General features: G+C 39.6%; 1 protein-coding gene across 4 annotated transcripts in view; it reads right to left on the bottom strand.

Annotated features, from left to right (window-relative positions):
- Positions 1-5,032: 5,032 nt before the first annotated feature.
- The window catches only part of LOC104126950 (nodal modulator 1), a 32,216-nt gene continuing 12,868 nt past the window's right edge, over positions 5,033-24,380 (bottom strand). For 3 of the 4 annotated variants that reach the window (XM_009639566.2, XM_035895072.1, XM_035895073.1), the window contains 18 exons: positions 23,572-23,703; positions 22,656-22,792; positions 22,293-22,380; positions 21,341-21,404; positions 20,159-20,254; positions 17,590-17,799; positions 17,205-17,287; positions 16,036-16,195; positions 15,792-15,918; positions 15,046-15,159; positions 14,235-14,362; positions 13,512-13,653; positions 12,612-12,695; positions 11,073-11,183; positions 9,086-9,187; positions 8,757-8,876; positions 7,717-7,809; positions 5,033-6,832 (listed from right to left, as the gene is read on the bottom strand). In XM_009639566.2, the coding sequence (XP_009637861.1) occupies positions 6,701-6,832; positions 7,717-7,809; positions 8,757-8,876; positions 9,086-9,187; positions 11,073-11,183; positions 12,612-12,695; positions 13,512-13,653; positions 14,235-14,362; positions 15,046-15,159; positions 15,792-15,918; positions 16,036-16,195; positions 17,205-17,287; positions 17,590-17,799; positions 20,159-20,254; positions 21,341-21,404; positions 22,293-22,380; positions 22,656-22,792; positions 23,572-23,703 (2,123 nt within the window). In that variant the 3' untranslated portion in view covers positions 5,033-6,700. Of the gene's footprint in view, positions 6,833-7,716; positions 7,810-8,756; positions 8,877-9,085; positions 9,188-11,072; positions 11,184-12,611; positions 12,696-13,511; positions 13,654-14,234; positions 14,363-15,045; positions 15,160-15,791; positions 15,919-16,035; positions 16,196-17,204; positions 17,288-17,589; positions 17,800-20,158; positions 20,255-21,340; positions 21,405-22,292; positions 22,381-22,655; positions 22,793-23,571; positions 23,704-24,380 lie in introns of those variants that run through there. The other variant, XM_035895074.1, reaches the window with a different exon arrangement.

Genomic DNA, 24,380 nt, shown 5'->3' on the forward strand with positions numbered 1-24,380 from the left:
AAGCCCTGAAATATCTCTAAACATCGGCCTTCAGTGCTCCAGGAAGCCAAGTTACAGGGAATGATAGCAGCCTGCTCATATTTTAAGGAAGATTAGGAAAATGTCAGTGTGGGACAGCAGAGCAGCCAGCTAAGGTGATGATCACCACTGGGCTAACCATGTCCTAGAACCCTTTTACTCTCTTTTAATGAGAAGAAAAGAAGAAAAAGTGAGCAAATAAGGATAAGCTAGGTGTCTAATTCAGCTACCAGTAAGGACAAATGCCTGCATTCAAGATTAAGTCATTACATTTATTGAATATTCATGGTAAATGAAGTACAGGATAAATCTCTTGTGTTTTTATTTAGGGTTTTGTGATGCACATGCAAATCAGATTCAGTACTGATGATATGAATCACCCCATCTTCCCCCAGGACCTGTGGGTATCTGTTGTTGTTTCACATAGTTATTAGCAGTAGTTTGTCTCTGTTTCTTTCTGTTTCTGCCTTCTGCAGTGCTGAGTTCTGTAATGTACCACGGGGAAAGGGAGAGAAGAGATTTGTTTTGTCTTTTCCACAACATCTGAACTGCTCCATACACATGGGTCTCAGCCCAGGATCTGAATCGTCATGAACCAAAGTGCCGGCTCACAGAGCTGGAAGTTACACCCAGACAAAGGGAAGTTAATTCCCAAAGCACTGACGTCTGTCTCTTTTTGGTCATCTCCTACCCTGGCGCTCACCAGAAATAAAAAGCATTTTGAAGTGATGATTCAACTTTCAAAGTCCATCCATGCTATAAAAAGTGAAATTCATGGCCATACTTCCTGTCCTTCCGTCAGGGCTCACTGTGCAGAACCACCACGGCATCACTTACTCCATTCTCAGACCTGGGCCACAAAGAGGCAAGAAAAAATTTACTGAGGAGAAAAGTAAAAATATAAACACAATTGCAGATAAGATTTATACAGCTGTAGACATGAAAAGCAACCGTGAATATGTTTTTTTTTAAATTTGTGTACCTTGTGAAATCCTGACTTTATTGTATATCACCGATTCCACACCTGCTAACCGTGACTTGAGATACCACTGCTGGACTGAGCTTCCTATGAGCACACATAGCCACATGAATCCTTATTGATGTAAGCTTGCAATCCTTACAGAGCTAGTTTCAGAGCTGGCACTTACTGGTTAAAGTTGGTCTTTCCTTCCCTTACGTCGGAACAAATGGCAGAGAGTCCCTTGTACTCCGCAATCGCACCAAGGCTCCCCAAGGATAATGGTACATACAGCTTGAGTGCAGAACAGAAGGGAAACACCATTTCTGATTTTAAATGCATGAGCAAATTTGCATCCAATTTCCATGCCTATTAAAACAAAATAATTCTTCTCTCTGTATGTAAAGGGCTTCACTCCTCTAGTGGCAGAGCGAGCTGTTTCAGCGATGCTGGGAATCGCAGGTGCTGGTTAAACTTTGTCAGGCCTCTCTGCATAGCAGAAAACAAACCACCCAGGCCCCAAGCCTGCAGATGCACACTTAATGAACTCTTGAGTTTGTCTGCTAAGAGAAATCACCCATGTCTGTCACATCACACATATTGAGGAAAGGGGAGAGGAGGGCCTGGGCAGCGTCCCCTCCCCTCCTTCCGGAAGGAGCAAACCCTACGATACAGAAAGGAGCACGTGAACATGCTTCTCAATGGCTGCTGTAGAAACCACTTAATGCACAAATACTAGAGACCATAGAAACAAAATAATTGCTCTTCATGTGTTTTACTTAAGCCTCTATTAGTTTCTTTTGTGCTTGAGAGTAGGAAGGCTTGGAGTGGGAATTTGTTGACGGTTTACCACAACCCTATGCTTTAAAAAGAAAAAAAAAAAAAAGTAGCTAGACTCAGTGTGATGAGAGCCCTGTGAAGAAACTAAATTCTTCATGATGGGGATTTAATTATTCCAGTATTGACAAAAATGAGAATTAAACGAGGAATCAACCTGCTGACTTCCACAGGCAGTAAAAAACAGGTTTATCTTTCACTGTTTATTGAGCTCTTAGATATGATAAATTCAATAACTGTCTGGTGGGTGTTTAGTGCTTTATGATAATATATCATTGGGCTTAAAGTAATCATGGTCTTAGGCTATGAAGGTAACAAATAAGACTTTAGACAGCATCATGTTGCTAAGCACAAATATTCCCAGAAAGATGGTGGGAGAGGAGGGGGGAGAACAAGGAAAAAGTGATATTTAACGCAGAGTAAATAATGCAATCATGTTGATCCCAGTAATAGCAAGCAGTTAAAAGCAATAATGGAAGTTACTGGAGTAAAGCAACAACATATCAAATATAGACAGAAAACAATTACAAAAGGTATAATAGAAAATTGAAAGGACAAGCTAGCTGATGTAAAAAGCTCACAAAAGCTCTGTAAAACATTCAAGGGGAAAAAGTTGCACTTGCTAATAATAATCCATGAAGGCTCAGGGAATGCTAATTAGTGTAGAGCTGCTCTTCATTTGTACAAGGACGTATGGGCCTCTTCCAGGTTTAAATAAATGACTGAATGACAGAAACTAAACTCATTGCTGTTCTTTTAAAAGTAAAAAAAAAAAAATAATTACAGAGTTCTGGCATCAGTCGATAATGCACCAGAAATAGATTTACTGGATTTTCAGAGACTTTCAAGAGATTTTCTAAAGTCACCAAACTATCTGCAAGGAAAACATGACTTACCACACGTAACATGAACCCACCGCTGGGTGCGATTTGAGCCAATGCTGTTGTGCTCAGCTCAGGAAATTTGCTACCTTTCAGGCCTTTTCTACACCACTCATTTTATTGCATCTACCTATACAAGAAGCCTAATTTAAATTACTTTCAGACTGGAAAAAATAGATATACATATACTGTACAAAGCAGGGAATAGTGAATAGGAGGAAAATTAGAACCCAGACATCGCAAGGTCCAATTCCACATTCAGCCTCAGCTTTTCTGGACAAGTCAGTTACTTAGATGTCTAGTAGGATTTTCAAAGCCATCTTACCTTCAAAAGCCTCAGTGCTCACTCCATGTTTCCTCAGCACAGGGCTGAGAAAGGTACTCATTAAAACTGCTAATTCTACAGTTGCACTGTCAATAGCTGAAGAACAAAAGTCACACAAGGAACAACAGGAGCAGGAATCAAGTTGCGGTCCGAGATAAGTGAGGCTGAAGGCCCACAGCATTGATTTGTTTTCACAGCACGGACATTTTTGCTGAGCAAAAGCAGAATGTCTGAGAATACCATAGTCTTGAACCTGGGAGGAGGTGAGGAACCTCAGTCAGTACATCAGTACCTTTAGAGATTTCCTCCTGAAATTCCAGCTCCGTAGGAAGGGAAGCACCGAGCTGGCTGACACGTTGGGCACTTGACTCCCTGTTCAGCCCCAGACAGATCTACAGACCCAATCTCGCACGACGTTATCATTTTTCCCCTACATGTTCTTAACTAAGAAAACCAAACAAACACTTAATTAAGAAAATGAAGAAAAACAAATGAGCCCCAAGAATCTGGTTCATACAGCTATGTATCTTACATTAAAATAGTGCAACTCAGCAAATACTGAAATTTAGATTTCAAAAATAAATGCAACAAAGACTATTAACTATGAAGAAACCTGTGCTTCTCCACCCTTGCTGAGAATGTTCATTTTTCTGTTTTAAGTGTTTTTCTTGCTTTTAAGCACATTTGTTTTATAAATTGCTGTATCTTTAACAACATTGTTGCTTATGCAGCAAAACCACTTGTTCTTAGAACCTGACAGCCATCTAATACAGATGATGCTTTAGAAACTAAGCTGAACCATCTATAAAGAAATTGTAAAATTCACTATTAATGATCCATTTCATTCTTAAACAATAGAATTCTGTGCATCGCTGATAAGCCAACCAAATACATGTAATATTCATTGTTGCTTTTGATAGAAAAATCAAGTAACTTGTAATGCCATCTTTATCTGGAGGACCTTTCTCGCACTTCCAACGGAATATTTAGCTCACCAAGCAACTGAATTAATCATTCCTTCACTATTGTGCCTGCAAAAATGAATAGTAAGCACTGAGCCTTGAAAGTTTCCTAGTAGCAGTCAACATCTAAATGTTAGTCCCATTCTGCACTTACTTTCTGTATTAACATAAATTAATTAAAGATGCAACAAGCAGCTTTACCTGACATTTTCAATCAGAAATACTGAAAAGGCCGGTCCAACTGTACTGAAGACTTGGTTTCAAGAGCACAAATTCAACTGCAAACCTTAAATATGCAGAGCAAACGATACCTAAATATTCAGCTTGGAAGAGTACAGAAGGCAATCCTCAACTGAATCCACCACTTCTGCTCTGGAAAGCCCTGTAAGGCAGTCACACTGTGTGAAGGAGACCTTCTAGAGCTACCTGCTCTGTTACACCAGCAAGGCAGAGCTGTCACCACCCCGGTCCGCAAGTGAAGGGCTGTGAAGACTGGGGAGGTGCCAGGTACCACTCACCTCGAGGCAGGAAGAGTTTGCCCATGCCGACCACCACCCCCATACAAACATTCCCCCCCCCAGCACCCCAGCCAGCCTGCTGATGGCTACCGTGCACAGACCTCAGGCTATCCTCACTCTGGGCATCTGAGATCACACTGCTGGCTTTTCTGCTTGGGTCTGCATAGCTGATTATTGGTTTCTAAATATAAATCAGAGATATTGATTTCTTGGCATTTAGTTCTGCTTTAGAAAATTTATCTCATGCATTTGTTTTCCCCATATTCTCAAAGAGCACCATGACTTCTCGGCCCTGCCAGGTGAGAAACTGCAACCTATAGCTTTTGTTAGGAATAAACACTTCAGAAGCAGAATACACCTCAAAACACGGGGCTAGAAGCAAGTAGACCGCCAGTGTGCTGCAGAAGGCAAGGAACAGAACATTTTGAGAAGAGATTTTGGCAAATCCTAGGTTTAGAAAAGCCAGCATTAAATTAGCAAGCATTAACACTTTTTTTTTTTCTTTTTCTTTTTATTAACAGCATTTCCAATGTTTAATGTCAACCATCATGAAGTCCCACAGTTCAGAGGTCAGAATATCTGGTACTCCCTTCAAGGCACACGGACACGTGCATTTCTTCCTCCTACATTCCCCCAAAGCAACAATACCTTTCTTAACATTCACCAGCTTAAAATAAAGACATATTGAAAATGTACAATTTATTGTAAGTCTTACAACACTTTGTTTTTTCCCCATATATTTCATCACAGCAATATAAAATTCAAGGTCATTAAGTAGAAAGCATGATAGTTTATTAGAGCTTCATCTCAAACTCTATACATACATGCTTTTTCAACATTCTTCATTTTTATTACAATCTTGATAGAATTTCCCTCAGAGAGATTAGAGTGCTCACCAAAGTTTTCATTATTTAGGCCCAAACTAATGCAAAATACCAACAGAAACAACATAAAACTTTTAGCATCCAAATTTCTAAGAATGGTAGGGTTTGTAAGTTTAAATATTAAAATGTAAAGGGACTTTATTTCAAGTACTGTAGAAGAGAAACATTGCCACTTACTGGCAGTACCAATGTCTTTGCAATAATTGCAGGCATTTATGTGCATCTTTCAAAAGCTCTATTAACCTTTATACTATTTGTCAATAAAAAGCCCCATTAACATTTAAACTGTGTATGTCCAACTGTCTACTTCAAACAAGAATCAAAAGGTAGCCTGTAAGAAACAGTTATTTATTAGGGTCTACATTATTGGGACTGTACACGTTGGAGATTTCAAAAAGCTCACATTTCCTTAAGTTAAAAAAAAAAAAAAAAAATCAATCATCAGTTGGCAAAAAGGCTGCACAGGGCCTGAGCAGGAGATGTGACAGCCACACGGGCGAATGGGTATCACTGACAACACAGTACAGCTTTGGAAAGCATGGTACAACCAGCTGGAGCCACTTCAGGAATACTGGAGGTCCAAAGAGATCACACTGTATATGAAACTGAAATTTAAACACTGCTTTTGCAGTAGGATCATCAGAACTTACCTGATATTAACAACTAGCCTTACCTGACATTAACAATTTGTCTTCATTGGGCAAAAACTTGATTTTAATCAAAGATAAGATTAACTGTTGGATAAGAACTGAAATCACAGCTGTGAAGATGACAGGCTCTTCAATCAAGCTGCTGAACTGGAATTGCCAAAGACATAATTCACCAGTTCATGTACATCCCCCAAAACTTTGTTTCAAGCACCACTGATTTAGTAAAATCCCTATGTACTGCTTCTCTAAAGCGGGTATTTCAAAAGGTAAGGAAAAATGATCCCAACATCTACAGACTGGAACTGAAGTCAAGCAGGCTATTACCACTGCTTTTACAAATCATTAATGAAGACAGCATGACCTGTTCCACTGGGGGGAAAAAAAAAAAAAAAAGAATTAAAAAAAAAAAAATCAATAATTGTCTTCAAGTATGGGAGATGCACTCACAGTGACAACAGAGGCTTTCATTTCATTACTTTACAACAAGGAAATCTGTAGACTCCATAGAAAATTTACAACAAAAATGGAGCTAGTGTGACAATCGACACTCATACAGCAACAACGAAAATGTAAACTCCGTAAATTCAACAGAAATGTATTTTCGTGGCTTTGCTTCCTCAGGCTCCAGTTTGACGGAGCACCACTTCATGCAATCATTCCTTTCATCTCACGTCCGTCTTGTCTTTTGTTTTTTTGTTTGTCTCTTTGCATCCTCTGAGCCACCTGTGTCAGAACCTGTCTGTCCAAGAGCTCGTACTCCTTGCAGTCGAGTTGTCAGCTGTAGCAATAAGGGAATAAGCTGGACAAAAAAAACCAGAGGAAGCAGCTTGTGATTACAGTGGTATGTAAGGTGTGAGTGGTAACGTTCTTTAGACCCATGCATCCCCAAACAAACAGAATCTATTGCATAAATGGCACGTCTACAAAGACAGTGGAAAATGGCAGCAAATCGTGGGAAGAAATCAGACTAAACTTCTGGAAATTTCTGGTAAGCAAAAACTAAAATGATTGTCAGTAACTTTTTTTCCTGCAGTCATCTAGCCAAGAACTACAGTTTCAGTCCTAAGTCTAGAAAATGACAGCTATTTTCAGCAAAGGCACTTTTAGTGACACTGTAGAAAAACCTGGAGAATCCCTTTTCTGTGCTGTCTTACCCATGCTTGAGAGCAAATCAAACTGATCAGACAAATTTATTTTCTCTTACCAGCAAAACAGAAATCCAGTCATAGCAGAGAAGACTAGAAGAGCATGGCTTGTTAACAAAGACAGAGGGGGTTATATAGGAGGTAGCTATATTCCTATTGAGAGCTTTTAACTAGAGAGGGTGTAAAGCTAAAGAGACCAGACTCCATGACTTGCAAGATTTTTTTCCAGCCTGTTCCTGAAGCCAATGGTTATCTGAATTTAAATTATGCTGTATTGTTTTTTTTCCCAGAGCCATCAAATGAGAAGACAAAATTCAGCAGCAGCACAGGAATTTACCTTCACACGAAGTTTTTTTAAAAGAACATAATCATCCAAAAACTTGGCTACATTGTGGCTTTTCTTAAAATGTGTCACAGAAGGTGACAGCTGACTGCATCTCTGTCTGGATAACCACCTCACTTAACACAGTATGAAATATTCATTGATAGGACAATACTATTTGGACAAGACAAAAAAAAAAATACAAACATGACCTACCTTATCGTGGTTGTAACCAGCCAACAACAGAAGCAGCGTCAGGGGTAACGCAATGTAAGATCCTTGGGCAATATCTTGTTCAGGCAGCTTTCTCTGAAAACAGTGGGGGCCATGGATTTGGGTTTGTCTTTTTTTAAACAGCCATTTCGACCATGAAATCCCTCAGCTTTAAGCGACGTCAGCAACAGGATCATGTGGCATGTCCAGCCCTTCCCATCTGACTTCCTTCTAAGCGCTGCTCTAAGATTTACTCTACCTTCAACTTCAAAGCAGTCCCCTTGATCAGATTCATTCATCTGTTACCTTTTTCCTGAGGTTTGCTGGGTTTTGAAGCTAATTCGCTGATGGTCAGTCCCCACTTTACAGTCAACCTGGTATGCTTTGGTTTACCTGTCACATGCTGCCTAAACCTCTATGATCCCAACAATAATACTACAGCAACCAAACTAGCACAAAATCTTTCAGGCACATCTGCATCCTTAATTTATAACTGCCATTTCGTGTTTCCCTCATGTTTCACTGGCATCTGAACATGCAGTGATGCAGAAAAGAAATACATCATTTAACTATTACAGAACAAACACTTCACTAAATTGACTGCACTGTTCAGAAGTGCACAAAGACACTTTTCCCTCTTAAGGGAGTTTTCCCCTGATGTTAGTTTGAGAACCCCTCTGCTTTACCCCCTACCTCAGCTCCAATAACTAAAGCTCTCTTTTTGGCCTGGTGATATTTTTTCATATTCTTTAAAGGAATTCTGACAACAATCTTATCTTTTTCCTTCAGCCCCCAGTTACTGCAACCTTTCAGTTAGTGTCACGGCTACAAGTCCTTCCTGAACTGCTTACCTGCCTCCCATAACATGGCTGATGCCTTAAATGTGGCCAAATCCAAATTCACTGTCACTTTAATGCCTGTCATAAACCTCTTTATACTTACTCAATAGAAAGTTTAGCCAAGACTACAAAACACATGCAGGCTATACTACCAGACATTGCTCTCAAGGTGAACACTTGAACATTTAAGTATTTTGTACTTACAGTGGGACTGAAGATGAGTGTAACATGTTTATGATATCCAATAGCAGTGAACGAAACTTGAGGCAGGGTGTAGTCATACTGTGACTTAGACAATGTAGAATCCAGGAGAACCACGTAATTCTGCGAGTAAAAAATACACTCTGTCTACTGCATCAGTAGCACTCAGAGAAAAAATAGATTTAAAGGCAAAAGTCAGTCTGAGACTGACCAGTCTGAGACACTGGTCATTCCAGTATGAATACAGTACTGCAGGCACACCACCAGTAACACTTCAGCATCCTTAGGGAAAAAAATTGTGACCTACGCTAATTATTCAGCAATATTCTTACCTCTCCATCTCGGAGCAGTGGTGGGAAATGGAAAAACAGGGATAGGCCTAAGTTGACTGTATGAATTGGGTTGTCAAGATTTTCACTTTTGTAGAGCTTCACCTGTGAGGGAAAGAAAAAAAGCACAAACCAGGTATTTCTGAGCCTGCACCATAACAGGTATTTCAGATGTCCCACATCTTACAGGATAAAAGCACTTTAAAATTCATCGTATGTTTTATAAACAGTAAATTGTCAGCTAAGAACACCTGGAATTGTTCTAATCTGGGATGTGAAAAGTCACAGAAACAGTCTTTTTACAGAACTTGAAATAATTTAGGCACAACTGATGTCTGACATTTTTACCTATCCAGTGTACTAAAAGTAGTCTGTGCTGTGCATCAACCAGAGCTGAGTAATTCTTTTAAAATAATCCCAGCAGTTTCACAGGAATTTGCAGCTGGGGGTTGTTTCTATTTCTCCAATAGGCTCATTTTGCTTGATTGCAATTTCTCTACACTTATTTAACAAGCTAGACATTCTCAAGCTACAAAATAGGCCTGAAATCCCCAGCAAATACAGTTTGCTCAGAAACCAGCATAAATAAGAGAGGGTTGTAGCACAGTCAAATCAGGCTGGTATGGGCAGCAGTACCTCCTTACATGAGGCTGCATGTACACATGAACACATGTACACATGAACTCCAGAGGACACAGTAAGCAAAGCGATGGGTTTTGTGGACCACTCCAGCAGCCCTCTAGTGTCTATACCATTGTTTATAAACCTCTGGATCAGGTATTTGCCAAGACTCAGTTCTCCCTGCAGACACAGCCCAACTAAATTCTCATTGATTCTGCCCAGTGCTACTGTGGTTGCAGCTCCTCTCACAGGTCACCAGAGCATCTCCAGTTGTTTCATCAAGCCCATGCAACTAGAAGGGACCAGACTGAAGTCACAAAACTGCTCACTTGTGTCTGTATCAAATCTTAGCAGATCTTTCAAAGACAAAAATTTCTGCTTTGAAAGCAAGGGTGATGATACATGCACCCATCAACAGCACAACTGCTTGACACACAACACAAGACCCAACCTCATATGAAGCAGGTTCAAGCTTGGATAACCCATGTAATTAAATTTTGACATCAATTCTTACTTGCTTAAGCTGAACTGCAAGGGTCTAAATTTCCCCCGAAAGATAGGAAGCTTGCTCAGGTGCTCTTCAGTAAGGTGATACATTTTCCCTTCACACCTGCTGTGAGTGTTGGATCCTTTGGATCCAAGAAACCCAACACCTTAGCAATGAGATGCATAACAGACTGGTCTGAAAGAAATCCAGGCACTGCATTTATATTTGTAGGTAACATTTCAATAAGCTTTTAAACCTGAGAAATGGTACTATAACTCTTACCACACTAACACCTCTTGCAGGTGCTTCCAGCATTTGCACCCTAAGCCAAAAGGACCACAGATGTTTAGCAAATTTTTTTTCAGATCACAGTGCAGTCTTTTGAATTTTGAAAATTTCAGCTTTACTATTTGTCTCATACTCTCTCTTATAACTGCACTTTTAAATTCATGTATCCTATGGTATTGTTGTATTCAGATAGTATCTTCTTGCTAGCAGACATGCATGTCAAAAATTCCAGGTATTTCAGGAATTAATGCAATTCTCCGATACAGAGGACTCATTTCACCCCTGGGGTGTCTTGCTCTCCTTACAGACAAGGGCATCCCTAATCAGGGAAGCAGACCCAGAAATGTACAGGCCAGCCTGAGAAACTACTCCTTAAACATACACCCGTGAAAAATGGAAACATTAAAGCAAAGCAGTGAGGAACACTGGAATCTTAATTCTGTCTGGAATTCAAATTCACCTTCATTAAAGTATTAGTCATAATTTGAATTAAATGCGTGCTCTGGCTACTGAGCAATTTCCAGTGACCCTGCAAAAAAACATTGGGAAACCAATGGCAAATACATTTGAAAAAGATGAAAGGCTTGAACTTACACATAATGTGGAGAGATATTCGGAAGATGTAATTACATTTCCACTTAAATCAAATTGATTAATTTGCCGGAACGCTATAATATTAACATCATCAATGTCACTGTTCCCAACCTGCAACATAAAACAGAGTCATGTTTTTACCAACAGAGGAACAGTTAACAGAGAACAGTTAGCACAACACAAATATTGCTCATAATTTTGAACAAGAAGTGAATTTTGTTCTATACTAACCACATGGAAACTTGAAGGCTTTCCAATTGCAAGTACTTTCCCTCCAGAGTGCACAGCTCACAATTACAGACTTGTGCATTAGCAGCACAAGGCTGATGGCATTAAGTTAAACTAAAAATAGAAGTAGTATCAAAAGCACACATTATTTTGGAAGAGGCTGACACAGGACTACCTGATACTGAACATTGGTCTCAGTATTTTGCAGCTGTGCTGAGAGATGCATATTACTGTGCTAGGACAGTTGATTAATGAGGAATATGCTCACATCATAATATAACCTACTTAAAAAATATATAACTTTATATTCTTCAAAATTGTTTAAAATATAAAACATCTGTTTTTGTAAATCCGACCTCCGATCAGAGTAAGGAAAGACATTTACTCAAATAATAACTACAGTAACAGACAGGTTACGGTTAGGCCAGGTGCTGTATCAACAGCCTGGCACCATTGAGGTTGTATATTTTTCCTGCAGGTGTCTTGCAGATGCTTCTCTCTCCTGGAGAAAATGGCAGGCTAGCCAGGATACTACTAGTACAAGCTACTGCATACAGCTGTCACTGGCAGTACATAACCTTCATGTGATTTTCTGGAATTTGGGTTACCATTCTCTTTCCTGCCCCAACCAGCAAGCACCTGCAGCAAGAAGACACTAAGGACTTGAAAGATTTCTGCCCTTTTGTTTTGCTGCAACGGAGGGCATCCTGCTCAGGCATGTGTCTGAGCTCAGATAGCAACCATCTCCCACTGAAAAGTTATGGACAACTATTGAAGGCTAATTAACCTTTGCTGGATGTCAAGAGATAAATGAGAGGCAACTAATCTGAATCTGTAAGGATGGAGGAATATTTAACAAGATTCCATCATTTTCAATTCAAAGTTATTATTACATTCTGTAAAGATTTGCTAGTCTGATCATAATTTCATCCACACCAAGACTGCAGAATTTGGACCAAATAAAGTATAACAAAATCTATCAATCAATAACTAAATATGAAGATAGCATAATATGACAATTTATGACATCCTCAAGTCACTAGTTGCTTGTTCCACATCATGAAGAAATGCTGAAAGGTATTGTATAATCCTTTTCACTTGTTTACTGTTTGGGCTTTATCTTATTTAATTTTCAGCTATGGCACTGACACACCATACGGGGCCCATACTTAGGGAGCTAACTTGCTGAAAGCCACTTGTCTAAACAGAATGCATTCAGCTACATTGCTGCTGACAGAACAGACATAATGCCTAGACAGATGCATTTCATATTTAAGTGATATTACAAAACAAAAAAAAAGAAAAAATTACCTCAATTGCACGATGCTGTGGTAAAGCTCTTTCAATGTGATCATTGCCTTCAGCTTTGAGTTGGACGTGATACATACAACCAGGCTAAAAGCAACATGCAATGATAAATCCCAACACTGAATAATATCTAATTTTAGAAGCCAGTAAGAAATTCCATTTAACATACACCACCCAAACAGACCTAGCTCTATCCAGTTAAAGTTTTCTTTATCCCAAACAGAAAATTTAACTCAGTAACACCATTAGGGGTGTTTACTGCCAGCAAATACAAAAGGCCCATCACAGAATTTTCACTAGTTTATTACATTACAGTAATAAATAAACCATCTACTGTGAAGTGTTTTAGCTAGAAAGAAAACACATTAAACAGGATTAAAACCTGATAAAGTACTGCTTTCTACTTCAGCATAATTGCTTACTCCATACATAATGGTCCCAGAAATTCAGTTTCCATGTTTCCTGCAGAACAGCTTACTTCACATACATGCTGTACAGTCAACATCATACAGAAACCCCATATCCTGCTAAAAATAGGCTGTCACAGTATTTTCACAAGAGAAACTAAATGCTTCCCCAAATTCTTTTGCCTAAGAAAATTCCCTGCTTTGACACCTGTTTGACCAGGGGCTCACGTCGCGTCATGGGAACTGCTCAGTGTTTGTGGAAGGCCATCACAGCATGCGGGCAGCAAGTTCCACAGACTTACACTGAAAGTTTTTCCCCCCTTTACTAGAGTGAACGCTCACTACGTGACAGTGTAAAACAGACAGACTCAAGGGAATCTGAACAAGCCAATGTGATGGGAAAACAGAAAGCGGTAGCTAATTAATAAAACACATTTTATTGCTCCATTATCACACTAACATAAAAGTAAACAACAGAAAGCATTCTAATCCTTACCAGGAGGCCACGTAGCCTGAATTTGCCCTCTTCATCAGTTATGGTGTCTTCTCCGTAGATGCTACAATCCTTCTGCCCCACAGCTTCTACTGAGACTCCCTGCTCAGGCTCTCCATTTAAAGAAGAAACTGTGCCATAACAGCTACAGGTATAAAGAGAACCAATTGCTACAGATGTGCAGATGCTGTTTTAATGCACATTTTAAAGACATTTTATTGTCATAACTGATGGGAAAAGTAGTTAATATATTTAGCATACCATGGAGAAGAAAAGGGGAATTTATAATGTATATGTAAAACTGTTGAAAGTATTAGAATTAGCTGCTGTTCAGAGCACAGCTTCAGGAATCGAAGTTCCCTGACCTCCATGAACAGCAGCACTGAGGGCAAGAAAAGGCAGGACCTTGAAGTCAGATACCTGAATTGGTCTACCATCCCTAGAATAGTCCCCTCCTGTCCCAGTGGACATAGCACAAGCTACTTCCAGTGCCACTGTCACAGTGCTTTCATAGCAATGTTTCCCCTTACAGTCCTGCCACATATCCACATGCATGAGAAAAGGCTAAAAAAAGTACTTATACACTGCATAACAAAGTTAAATTGTGCCTTCAAAAGTACTCTCCAAACCTTCAGAACAGAGGTGTATCAGGAGAAAACACACGTTTTGCATAATGCATCCTGATACAGTATGTAGCATTTTGCACTGCATTTCAGCTCTACTGACCTGTAAGCTGTTCGGTAACCAGTTATCCGAATTTTAAGATTCTGTCCTTCCTGCACTTCAATCATTTGTGACGATGGTTCAAAGCGAAACTCTTTCATCATGGGTTTAAAATAATACTGCCCTGGGCTCTGCAAAAAGGCATGAAACAAGCTGTTTACTGATAGGGACACAAAAATTCACCAACTGTAAACAATTATGTTTCTTCAAGAGCTCCCTAAAGAGCTAAAGTTCTCTGTCCCGACTGTAGGTTAAACTGCTCAGAAAACTGATCAGTGAGCACTGAAGAGCAGGGAGCACATTGGACAATAAACCAATAGAACTCCACCGGGTGATAAAGCCTGAAGAGGGAAAGGAAACTATGGCTCTAAAACCTTACTGCAAGACTTCAAGGACAGGAAAGTGACCAGGAGAGAAAGATGTCTGCAAGGAAACTACTCAGGCATGTCTACACACATGCACAGATCAATAATCTAATTAGATTTCTTTCCTCTAAAGCCTCTCAAATGATCATCAACAAATTGGCTTATTTCATGTTTACAGACTGCAAATTAGTAAGTGAGATCAATCAACATCATCTACTACCTGTTGGGGAGAAATCTCTTGCCAGGTTAGATTTCACATCTTTCGCTTGCTAAGATTGTACCTGCTGTCCACTCCGTGGGACCTATACCTCTCGTTGTGGGTTATGATTTCAAAGGAGACCATACATCCCCCTGCCACTGAAGAGAGCCAATAGCATCCCTATTTTGGAAGGCAAAGTAACACATCATCACACATACAGCCACATTCAGAAGGATCAATTTCAACTTACCAGATTGGAAAAAGTCAGCATGCCGTTATCCTGTGTAAGGAGGTTGGACCGAAACACCCCTCCACTGAGAGACAAGAGAACTCCAGCAAGAGCCTGGTCATCCTCTGATTTGATCTATTTTTGAAAAAGCAATAGTTTTTAGTGTAAGTGAGGGTTGCTTTACAAAGAAGGGTTCAATCAGAAGCCCCTTACAGAATGCACAGGTGTGCTGGCTCGGAGCACGCAGCTGTAAGCAGAACAAAACTAGCCACATCTGCAGCGTATCCCCTCCTGCGAGGCTGCAGGGCTACAGAAGCTTGTGCTCTCAACATCTGGGCAGTCACAGCTGCACATAGCATGTGCCACCAGAACAGTCATTCTCTATCACTTCATAGTGCATGCTGGGGCCCAGAACAAAGTATTCCAAAGACTAGAGCCAGGCACTAGCTGGACGAGACTGTACATGGAAAAAAATCACCTTGAGGGATAAAACTCATTAAGAGAAGGTAGTCCAGCTCTACAAAAGCAAATAAAGTCTTTAGGACTGCAAGCTCTAACTTTCACTCTACAAACCTTGCAAAATATCTTCTGCATGGCATGTCATGGTCTACAACTAAGCTCATCCACCAAGATTTGTTTGCCCATGACAAAATTATCCCCGAATCCCACACCCATTTGTGTTTGGCTGGGACATGTGGATTAACTTTTTTGCCTGTCTAGGTGTGCACACACTATTCATTCAGAACCCAAAGTGCTTAGAACATTACCTCAAAGGTCACCCCAGCAAGAGCAAAAGCTTTGAAGTCCCCAGCTGTTCCTTCTACTGCAGTCAAAACAAACCCTTCTTTCTGAGCAGCAACTGTATATTCCAAGTCACTGTGGAGTGGCCCAACACTTTAAATAAAAGGAAAGAAGAACTCTTAAAAAAAGCACTTGGATATCACACACACTTTGTCAAGTCACCATTGCACTTTAACAAATTCAAAAGATTGAAAAAAATCTGTTAATTACCTGTAAGCACCTTTGTCATCGGTGAAAACTGTGATGAGCGGGGAAGTTGCTCCCTTTTCACCAATGACAATCTCAACGCCTTCCAATTCAGGATGAATTTGCCCTTCCAGAAATAAGCCTGCTTTTCCATGAATCTCTATCAGCTTTCCAGGACAACTCTCTTGGTCATTGCAAAGGGGATTCAAGACAAACAAGAAAGTCAAAAACACACTCACCATTCTGTCTTACAGCAAGAGTTTAAGTACTTCCAAAGCGATCAGTTGATATCCTTTTACCTTAGAATAAAAGATCAACCCACACAAGTCTCTGGCCCACAAGAGTCTATGGCCTCTCAACACATCTTAAAACATCTGAACATTCACAAAATCAATAACTAAGTTCCAAAGCCATAAGCATATCTCCGAACCAAACATTCTGGATTTGCTAAGTGCTTTGAGGATTCATTAAGTTACAGACACTGCAGCCACACAGAGAATATTCCAACGTTCCCTTCTAGCTGATATTACACTGAGCTTTGACAAAATTTGAGATCAAATTCAGGTCCACATATCTCATGTTTAATGAGATAAGTAAAATTTTATTCCCCCTCCCCTCCAATGTATTTAGAATGTGCACAACAGAGAGGCACATAAAAAGGGGTACCTAGCATTTTCTAGTGATTTCAAATGAAGTATGTTCACTTAGGAACCTGAGGGCAAGAGGGACACTGACTTAACAGGTAGCATCAACAGACTGATGATAACCCTGACAATTCTGAAGTTTACTTCTTTGTGAATATTTTTATTATTGCAATTTACTACAAAAAAACCAGAAACTTGAGTTTGGTAACAAACTCAGAACACAAATATTACTTCTGCACAACTGTCTTTCTAGATGAGAGTAATGTGAACAATTCTGAGAATCTGGTGTAACGTCTAGAAATCTAGTCCTTCCTCTTGTGCAGGTGGTCTTTCAGCACTTGGAAGCATGCTCTGCTCATAAAAACGGTACTTGCGCCCTCTACCAAATATCCATGCTTTCAAATTCCAGAGTGAAATCGGCTCAAAGAAATAGCTGCAATCGAAACTTTCCTAAATTACCTTTGAAGAGCTATTCATACATCCATCTATAAGGATACATTTCTGTCTTAAAAAATCTACTCCTTTCAAAATAGATTTTGTTTTATTTACCTCCACTAACAATTGTTTCCACATAAGGCGGGTAGAAAAGCAGCTCTTTTGATGACGGTGTCACAGTAATTTTCTCTCCAGACCTATAAACCAGAAGTAAGATACAATTAGAAGAAAATGGGATTAGCAGTTCTCATGTAGAACAGAGTACTGCATATTGACCGAAGAACCCATCTAAATACCCCAAGGAAAAAATATCAACAATAACCTATGCAAAATTCGTATGATGTAGTACTAGTTTCCATTTAGCTGAGACTTAACAAGAACAGGCACAAGTACCCATACAGCAGCTCTTTCGTATATGGAATATATCACTATTCTATTTGGGGAAAATACCAGACAAGAGTACAAAGAATACACCTTGTCCATTAGAGCTTGGTATTACCTTGCCCAGTATGAAAATTCATATAAGAACGGTCCTTGGAGTTCCTCCACCATTTCTTGCACTGGTGGCTTTGTTCCTTCCTCGTCTTGACCCTTCTTTTCTCTCTCCTGTCGGCGGGTCTCGATTTCTGCCAGCTGCTGCTCCCTACGTAACTCCTGCACAGATTTCAGGGGCCCTAAAACTAAGGCTGGTTCACTGTCAATGGATGACCTGAAAACATGGAGGAGAAAACAAAATCATCCCCTTTCATATGGAAGGATAAGAGCTTGTTATACCCGTTAATTACTGCCTTTATAGCACAGCAGACAAGTCCCAGGATTTTTTTTTTAAATCCATCCCTTTTTCATTCTGCTATTTACTCCAAGCATAACTAAAACTTTTAACCTCCATATCAATCAGTTATTACTAGAAAGGTTCATTCATAGCCACTACAGGTAATCTACCTGGCCTAGCAGGAAGGGACCTACTTGCAACTCTCACAAATTCTGCCCCATCATGCTATAACCGTTCAAGAAGTTACAGTCCTGTTGCCTCCTCCTCCCCTCTGCTGTGCTTCAGCATCCCACTGCAGAGCCAATGTCACATCCCTATGTCTCAACCACTTTGCAGAGTCCAGCGTCTCAGCTTAGCTTAGGTTTTGGTAAGCAGAGTCTTGATTTTGCACCAAGACCCAGATACCAACTCTGCTGCAGAGGCAATAACCTCCCACAGAAGCACTGACAAGCCAGCAGGAGTGGTAAATTCTTAAGCCAAAGGACCAGTTTGCAAGAGTACCTTTAACAAAGCCCTAAACAAAAAGAGAAAGGCTGCAATTCCAAACCTGAAACAAGCTTAAGACAGAAAGGATAAGTTATACAAAATAAACAAAAAGACTGGTAAGCTCCCTTTTTTTTCCCCTCAGAACCCACCTCTCAGGAGAAGAGTATACAAGGAGAAAATAAACTTCTATCACAAATAAATACTTCCAATAGCTGGCAATTCCCAGGAAAAGCTCTGAGTTCTAACCTATCTGTCCTATACATTTGAACTATCCAGCTACCTTGTCACTCTCCACTGAACACTGAAGCTGGAGAAGTCTAACCAAGTTCTTTAAATCAGCTCAGAACAATACATCTCATTTCACTTACATCGTCTCTTTCCTAGCAATTTCTAGTCTCCAACCATCCTTTGTATCTTCCCTCTCTTCTACAATTGCTGAAAAACTATTGCAAAATTCTCTATGAGGTGTGAACTGAAATGATCGTGATTACTGTTCCTACAACCCCTTTACTTTATCAGGATAGTTCTGTCTTCTGCGTCAGTCTTCATTTATATTCTATTTTGTCTTTTTTAAGAGAAACATGTACTATTGCTCTATCACACTAAGTTTCATCAAGGCTTTAAAGTCTTTCTCTGCAGTCCAGAGACAGTACAAAAATATATTGATAACATTATTGATTAACATTTTTTATATGTATCAAAAATTGTTAAGAATCAGCTTTACTTTTGGTTGGGTTGGGTGTTTTTTTTATTAACTGAAAGTTGACTGGTCACCGCCACGGATCAGGTACACAAGCATAGACTTTTAAAAACAACTGTCTTGCTTTTAAATCCAGAGCTATTCCTTTTATGTTGATGGCATTTCACAAATTGGACTTTGGCTGAAAAGCTTCAGGCAGGCTGGAACAGAGACAGACTGTGGCAACTGAGCTGCCTTCAAAGCACTTGCCAATAGTCTCAAAAAACCCAACCAGAGTAGAAGGTCAGTGTAATATTCACCGCCTCATAAAGTTGTTTTTAAAATCCTAGTGGCTCTCCGCTACCTCAATGTTTTTTTTCCAGCTGCTGTAAGTTGCCCAGTAGTTGCAGTTATAGGATCGTTAAACTCAGGGAACTCAAGGCAACGCTCTGCAGGTAATTTGTTCTCTGAAAAGATTTTTTTCTACACTCAAGAAGTTTGAGAACCCATAGTCTAGAACAAGTGGACATAAGCAGAGCATTAATAAAGCACTCATCATTATCAGACACTTCCAGGCAGATCTGGCACCTCATACAATTAAAGCTGTTCACAAATCAGTGCTCCCTAGTGAGCTGTCTGTTCAGCTAAACATAAATTGGCGCATTAGTGTGTAATCACTCTGCATGGTTTTCCTTTTATAAACCTCTTCACACCAGTAACAATGCTCTAAAGCAGCAGATTCTTATTCTGAGGAAACAAAAAAGGGAAAAAATAAAAGATTCAGTGCTAAAGAGCTCAGACCTAAGCTAAAACAATACCCTCTAAATTCTGAAATTTCAGTTCACTGAGGTGTATAAAAACTCAGAAAAGCATTCCTTTTTACCATGACACACAAGTAGAAAGGGGCTATATTGAAATCAAGTGACAATGTTCAAAATGAGGGTTTGGAATTATTTATCCATCTATGAAGAACTCAAAAGCACAGCTTAGCATGAAAACCTCTTGCAGTCAAGAGCTGGGTGCCATCCCCTTAGAAAGCAGCCACTGTGGTATTAAAACCAGAGTAAAACTTTATGAGAGAGATGTATATTTCTTCCCCTTTTTACAGCCACAAGATTTCTTTGTTCTTACTTAATGGTAATAGTCACATCCATCAGTTTATCTGTTACAATCGTGCCAAGGACATGGTGTCGAACTGCAGTGAGTGTCAGTATACTAGGAGAGGACCTGTAAATCAAAGTAACAGAGAGATGAATTCAAGGTCCCCCTCCTAAATAAAATAACCAAATCTTATTTAGCAGAGTAAGTCTGAAGCACTATATAAAAGATGATATACAAATAACACAGCAAAACTGTAGGGCTGAGATGATAGCGTATTGGAAAGGGAGCATTTTCCAGCTCTGACCCCCAAACCACTGCATGACATTGGCCAAATCAATTCCTCCCTTTGTGCCACCTGCTTCCTCACAAGCTAAAGCTGATTTGATTGATTTCATATGTACAATCCCTTTACACGCAGCAGAAGGACACATTAAAGTTTGTCATATTAGGCATAGTTCACCAAGATAACCCAAGTCTAACAGTGCTTTGCTGCCAAAAGAGGGTTTCTGCTTCTATCCATTCACTCAGCTTGTGCTGGCTCTCATGCTTAGCACATCTCTCTTTTAAGTACTTTTAATTCACTAACACAGCAGAAATTAATCAGATTTTAATGATTAATTCATTTTCTGCCATGTTAATGAATTAGAAGTAGTCCGGCAGCAGAAATCCTCTTTTTGGAAGCACAGAGCCATTAAGCACATTGCCAGACCATAACCTATAACTAACTAATAAAACATGTCTGACTTGGGAAGATCAGCACTGCTTACTTGTGATTAGGGTGAATATTTATTCAGCTTGCCAAAGCTGGGGTGAGCAAAATCAAATCACTACAAAGTCATGGCACTAGGGACGTACAGCGGCGGTATATGCCTCCTAGTAAACTATCTTTTGCATTTCAACTCTTACCAGTTTCCACTGAAATCTCTCTGCTTTGTTACAAAGCAAAACCAACATTAAGCAGACAGAAGGTTGACAAAAATATCCATTTGAAGTAGCAAAAGCATCTTTAACGTCTATCATTAGTTGAGTTTTTTTTAAAGACTAGAAAAGGCAAGAGAACACATCTGATACACTTTGCTAAAGCTTCCCTCTGTTGGTTAGAGACAGTCATAGCAATGCATCCTGAATTGCTGAAAGAAGCAGCTGCAGCAGCAGGAAGCTTTATGAAAGCATACTGACAGGCATAAGATCAATAACAGATTTTGTTCTTACGTGTCGTAAGTGTAATACTCATGTTCAAACTGGTGGCAGGAACGTGGGGTCACTTCATACACACCTGCAAACATTAAGGCAAAGAATGATCCACTGAAAAAATTCAAGCTTACTGAATTATAAAGATGATATGAGACCTGAGGTATAGAAACAATTACAAAATTTGACTGTATCTACTGCCCTACCCATAGTCACTTGTAAATTAATTCACCTCTGTTCAGTCACTGTTGGAAGCTGTGCAATGTTTCGAATGTACACTGATATAAAACACAATTAGGCATCACTACAGATAAACATAATTACAAACACAACAAACCAAACAAGCTCAGAAGTAACCTATTATGGTCCCATAGCTGATACCCTTTGACTGATTAAAGAACCATTGTACTGTGAATGAGGCCACTGGCTCTGAGGATGAAATGTTCAAAGCTGAAAATGGAATCAAAACCAAACATTTGTTAGCTGGTTTTGTTAAGGGGCTATACAGGGAATTAGCTGTAAGACATTATAAGGAGAAAAAAAATTGATTTTAAAACATTCTTTTTTTCTGTTATAGATAGATATCTGATATAGATAACCCTCTTTATCAGTTACCCCTCAAGAATCCTGTATTGAAACAAAATCCAATTAGAATGTGACTGACAAACAGAACCCATATGAACAATATTATTTTAACATGTTCTTCATTCATCAAAGATCAAAGCCCTTCACCAAGTCCAAAAAAAAAAAATTATTTTACTTCCAGAATCTATGTTTAGGTGAGGGACTAAATCGGAGGAGAATTCTAAAAACTTAGAGCAGACCATTTATATACACATGTAAATAAACACAATGCTGCTCAGAAACCTCAGAAACCAAAATAGTTTGGGTTTGCTTTTTTTTTTTAAGTTCCCAGCAGTATTAGTTGACTGGTTCTTTTTTGTTTTTTAAACTAACATTTTAGAGCTATTACCTGGCTTTGAAAGACAGAATCTATTAACTCCTTTGGACAGGTTATAAACACCAACATTCTCTGGTCCATTTCCATCCTGATAAAATTCCTATGAAGCCACAACACAATTCGCTATTAGTAACTACCAAACAAAATGAAAACAGTATTTGCTTAAAGATGCATTAATGCTCCTCTTTTACAACAGCTAACAACACAAGACCACTTTACCAAATCTAAGTGACAAATATCAAAGCACTCTAAGCATCAACATTGCTGTGCTATATGACTCCCTAGAGACATGAGAGAGCCTTGATTCCAAGCATAATCCAACCTACCTACAAAAGTTCATTAAAAAAAATACAAGGATATTTGTTACCTACGTACCAGTGTAATTGCATGAGAAAGAGAACACCTCAGCATATATCCAGTCTGCCTGAATTCTACTCCTGAAACATCTTCCTCCATGACTTCCAACTCCAAAGACTTATTCTTCCAGCACCAGTCTTCATGTACGATGCTTACTAGAACACACACCACACAAAGCATTTTAGTAATGTAACCCTGTGTGCATAAGGGCAGGTTTTCTGGTATAAAAGCTTGTGTCACTCTAACTTCCCTGATAATAATCTTCAAAGCCAGATATATAACGACTGTAGGAGCAGACCTGGCTCACAGCACTGCAGCATCGCCAAGAATCCAGCATATCTCATAACAGAAAAGCTATTGTAAAAAGGAATAATGAAGTCTGGTCACCCTGGAAAGCTCTGCAATGTGCACTACCATTCTGATAGCCAAAGAAGCCCAGAGGCCATCAGGACCTAACTCCAATTTCAGCTGGTGGAAAGATGTTCTGACTCACGTATAAAAAGAGCAATCTCTATATGCTCTTTCCACACCTTTCCTTGTGAAACAATTTATTTTCATAGTGGGCCAAGGCAGGCTGGTCAAAGCACGTATTGCTCTTAGGAGAGGTACTTTGGAAGCAGAAGAACTAGGGCGTTCCCCTGGTCTTAGGCTTGGGACAAGTCAGTTCATGATAAAGCCCTTTTTCCTCACACCAGCCATGTAGACCCTAAAATTTAGGGGAACAGTTACCTGTAAGCTGACAAAAGGGTTAAACATATAAGATTAAGAAAACTCGATGCACTGTTATACAGCATTTTCCCAGATTCTCTCCAGTTTCAGAATGAGTTCCATGTTGGGTATACTGTAAATGGTATCCATAATAACAGAAGTATACAGATTTAGTCACAAATTTAGCTACTAAGGTAACACTTCAAGCAGCTCCCCGTAATCCTACCTTTGTATTTACCAGGTAGCACATTGTCAAATGTGAAGGCCACAGAGTCCATGTTTGCAGAGAGCTGCAGGTTGCGTTTTTCACCCTGGCGGCTCATAGACTGTAATGTCACCATCAGATCACCACAAGCATCTGTGCAGAAAAGACAGCAGAAAATCAGACTGCATTCTGGCTTGCCAGCTTAGCCTCCAAAACCCCCACTCCAAGCAAGTTTCAGGTACACTAAGATTAAAATGATTACTCTCTTCCAGCAGAGAACATTTCCAATTAAAACACTTGCTCTTACTTCTTAAGCACATGTTTACCAGTGCTTTTTTGCATTCTTCAGGAAGTTCAATACTGTTAATCATATTATTTTACCTAATGGCAAGTAAAAACCAGAGGCCAACACTAAATCCCTGGCTCCACCTTGATCTGCAGGGCCCAGAAAATACCTGAGAAACAGACTACCACGTTCAAGCAGAGAGGATTCAGAGAGAAAAAATGGAAGGGTTAAAATGACAAAAGTCAAGCTCCAATCACCATCTGATGAAATCAGTGGTAATCAAGGAAAATAGCAGGAGAAAGGACCTTAGACTAAAATAAAGGCAAAAAGCTTATGAAAGAGAACAGAGATTGCCAAATCCTGTTAACAGACTGAGCCCTCTATCCTACAGGCTTTTACAGGCACTGCCTTTGTTTTTTTTTTTTTTTAATCTCTTCTTGCCTCCAGTACTTCTCTGATTGATGTACAGTATCCCCGGTGTCAGCCAGGAGCATTTCCTTCCAGAACCTACTCATCTTCTGAGGAAGGCAAACAGGTCAGAATT

The sequence above is a fragment of the Egretta garzetta genome, unplaced genomic scaffold (assembly GCF_000687185.1).
Source record: "Egretta garzetta isolate BGI_Z169 unplaced genomic scaffold, ASM68718v1 scaffold575, whole genome shotgun sequence".
NCBI lineage: Eukaryota > Metazoa > Chordata > Aves > Pelecaniformes > Ardeidae > Egretta > Egretta garzetta.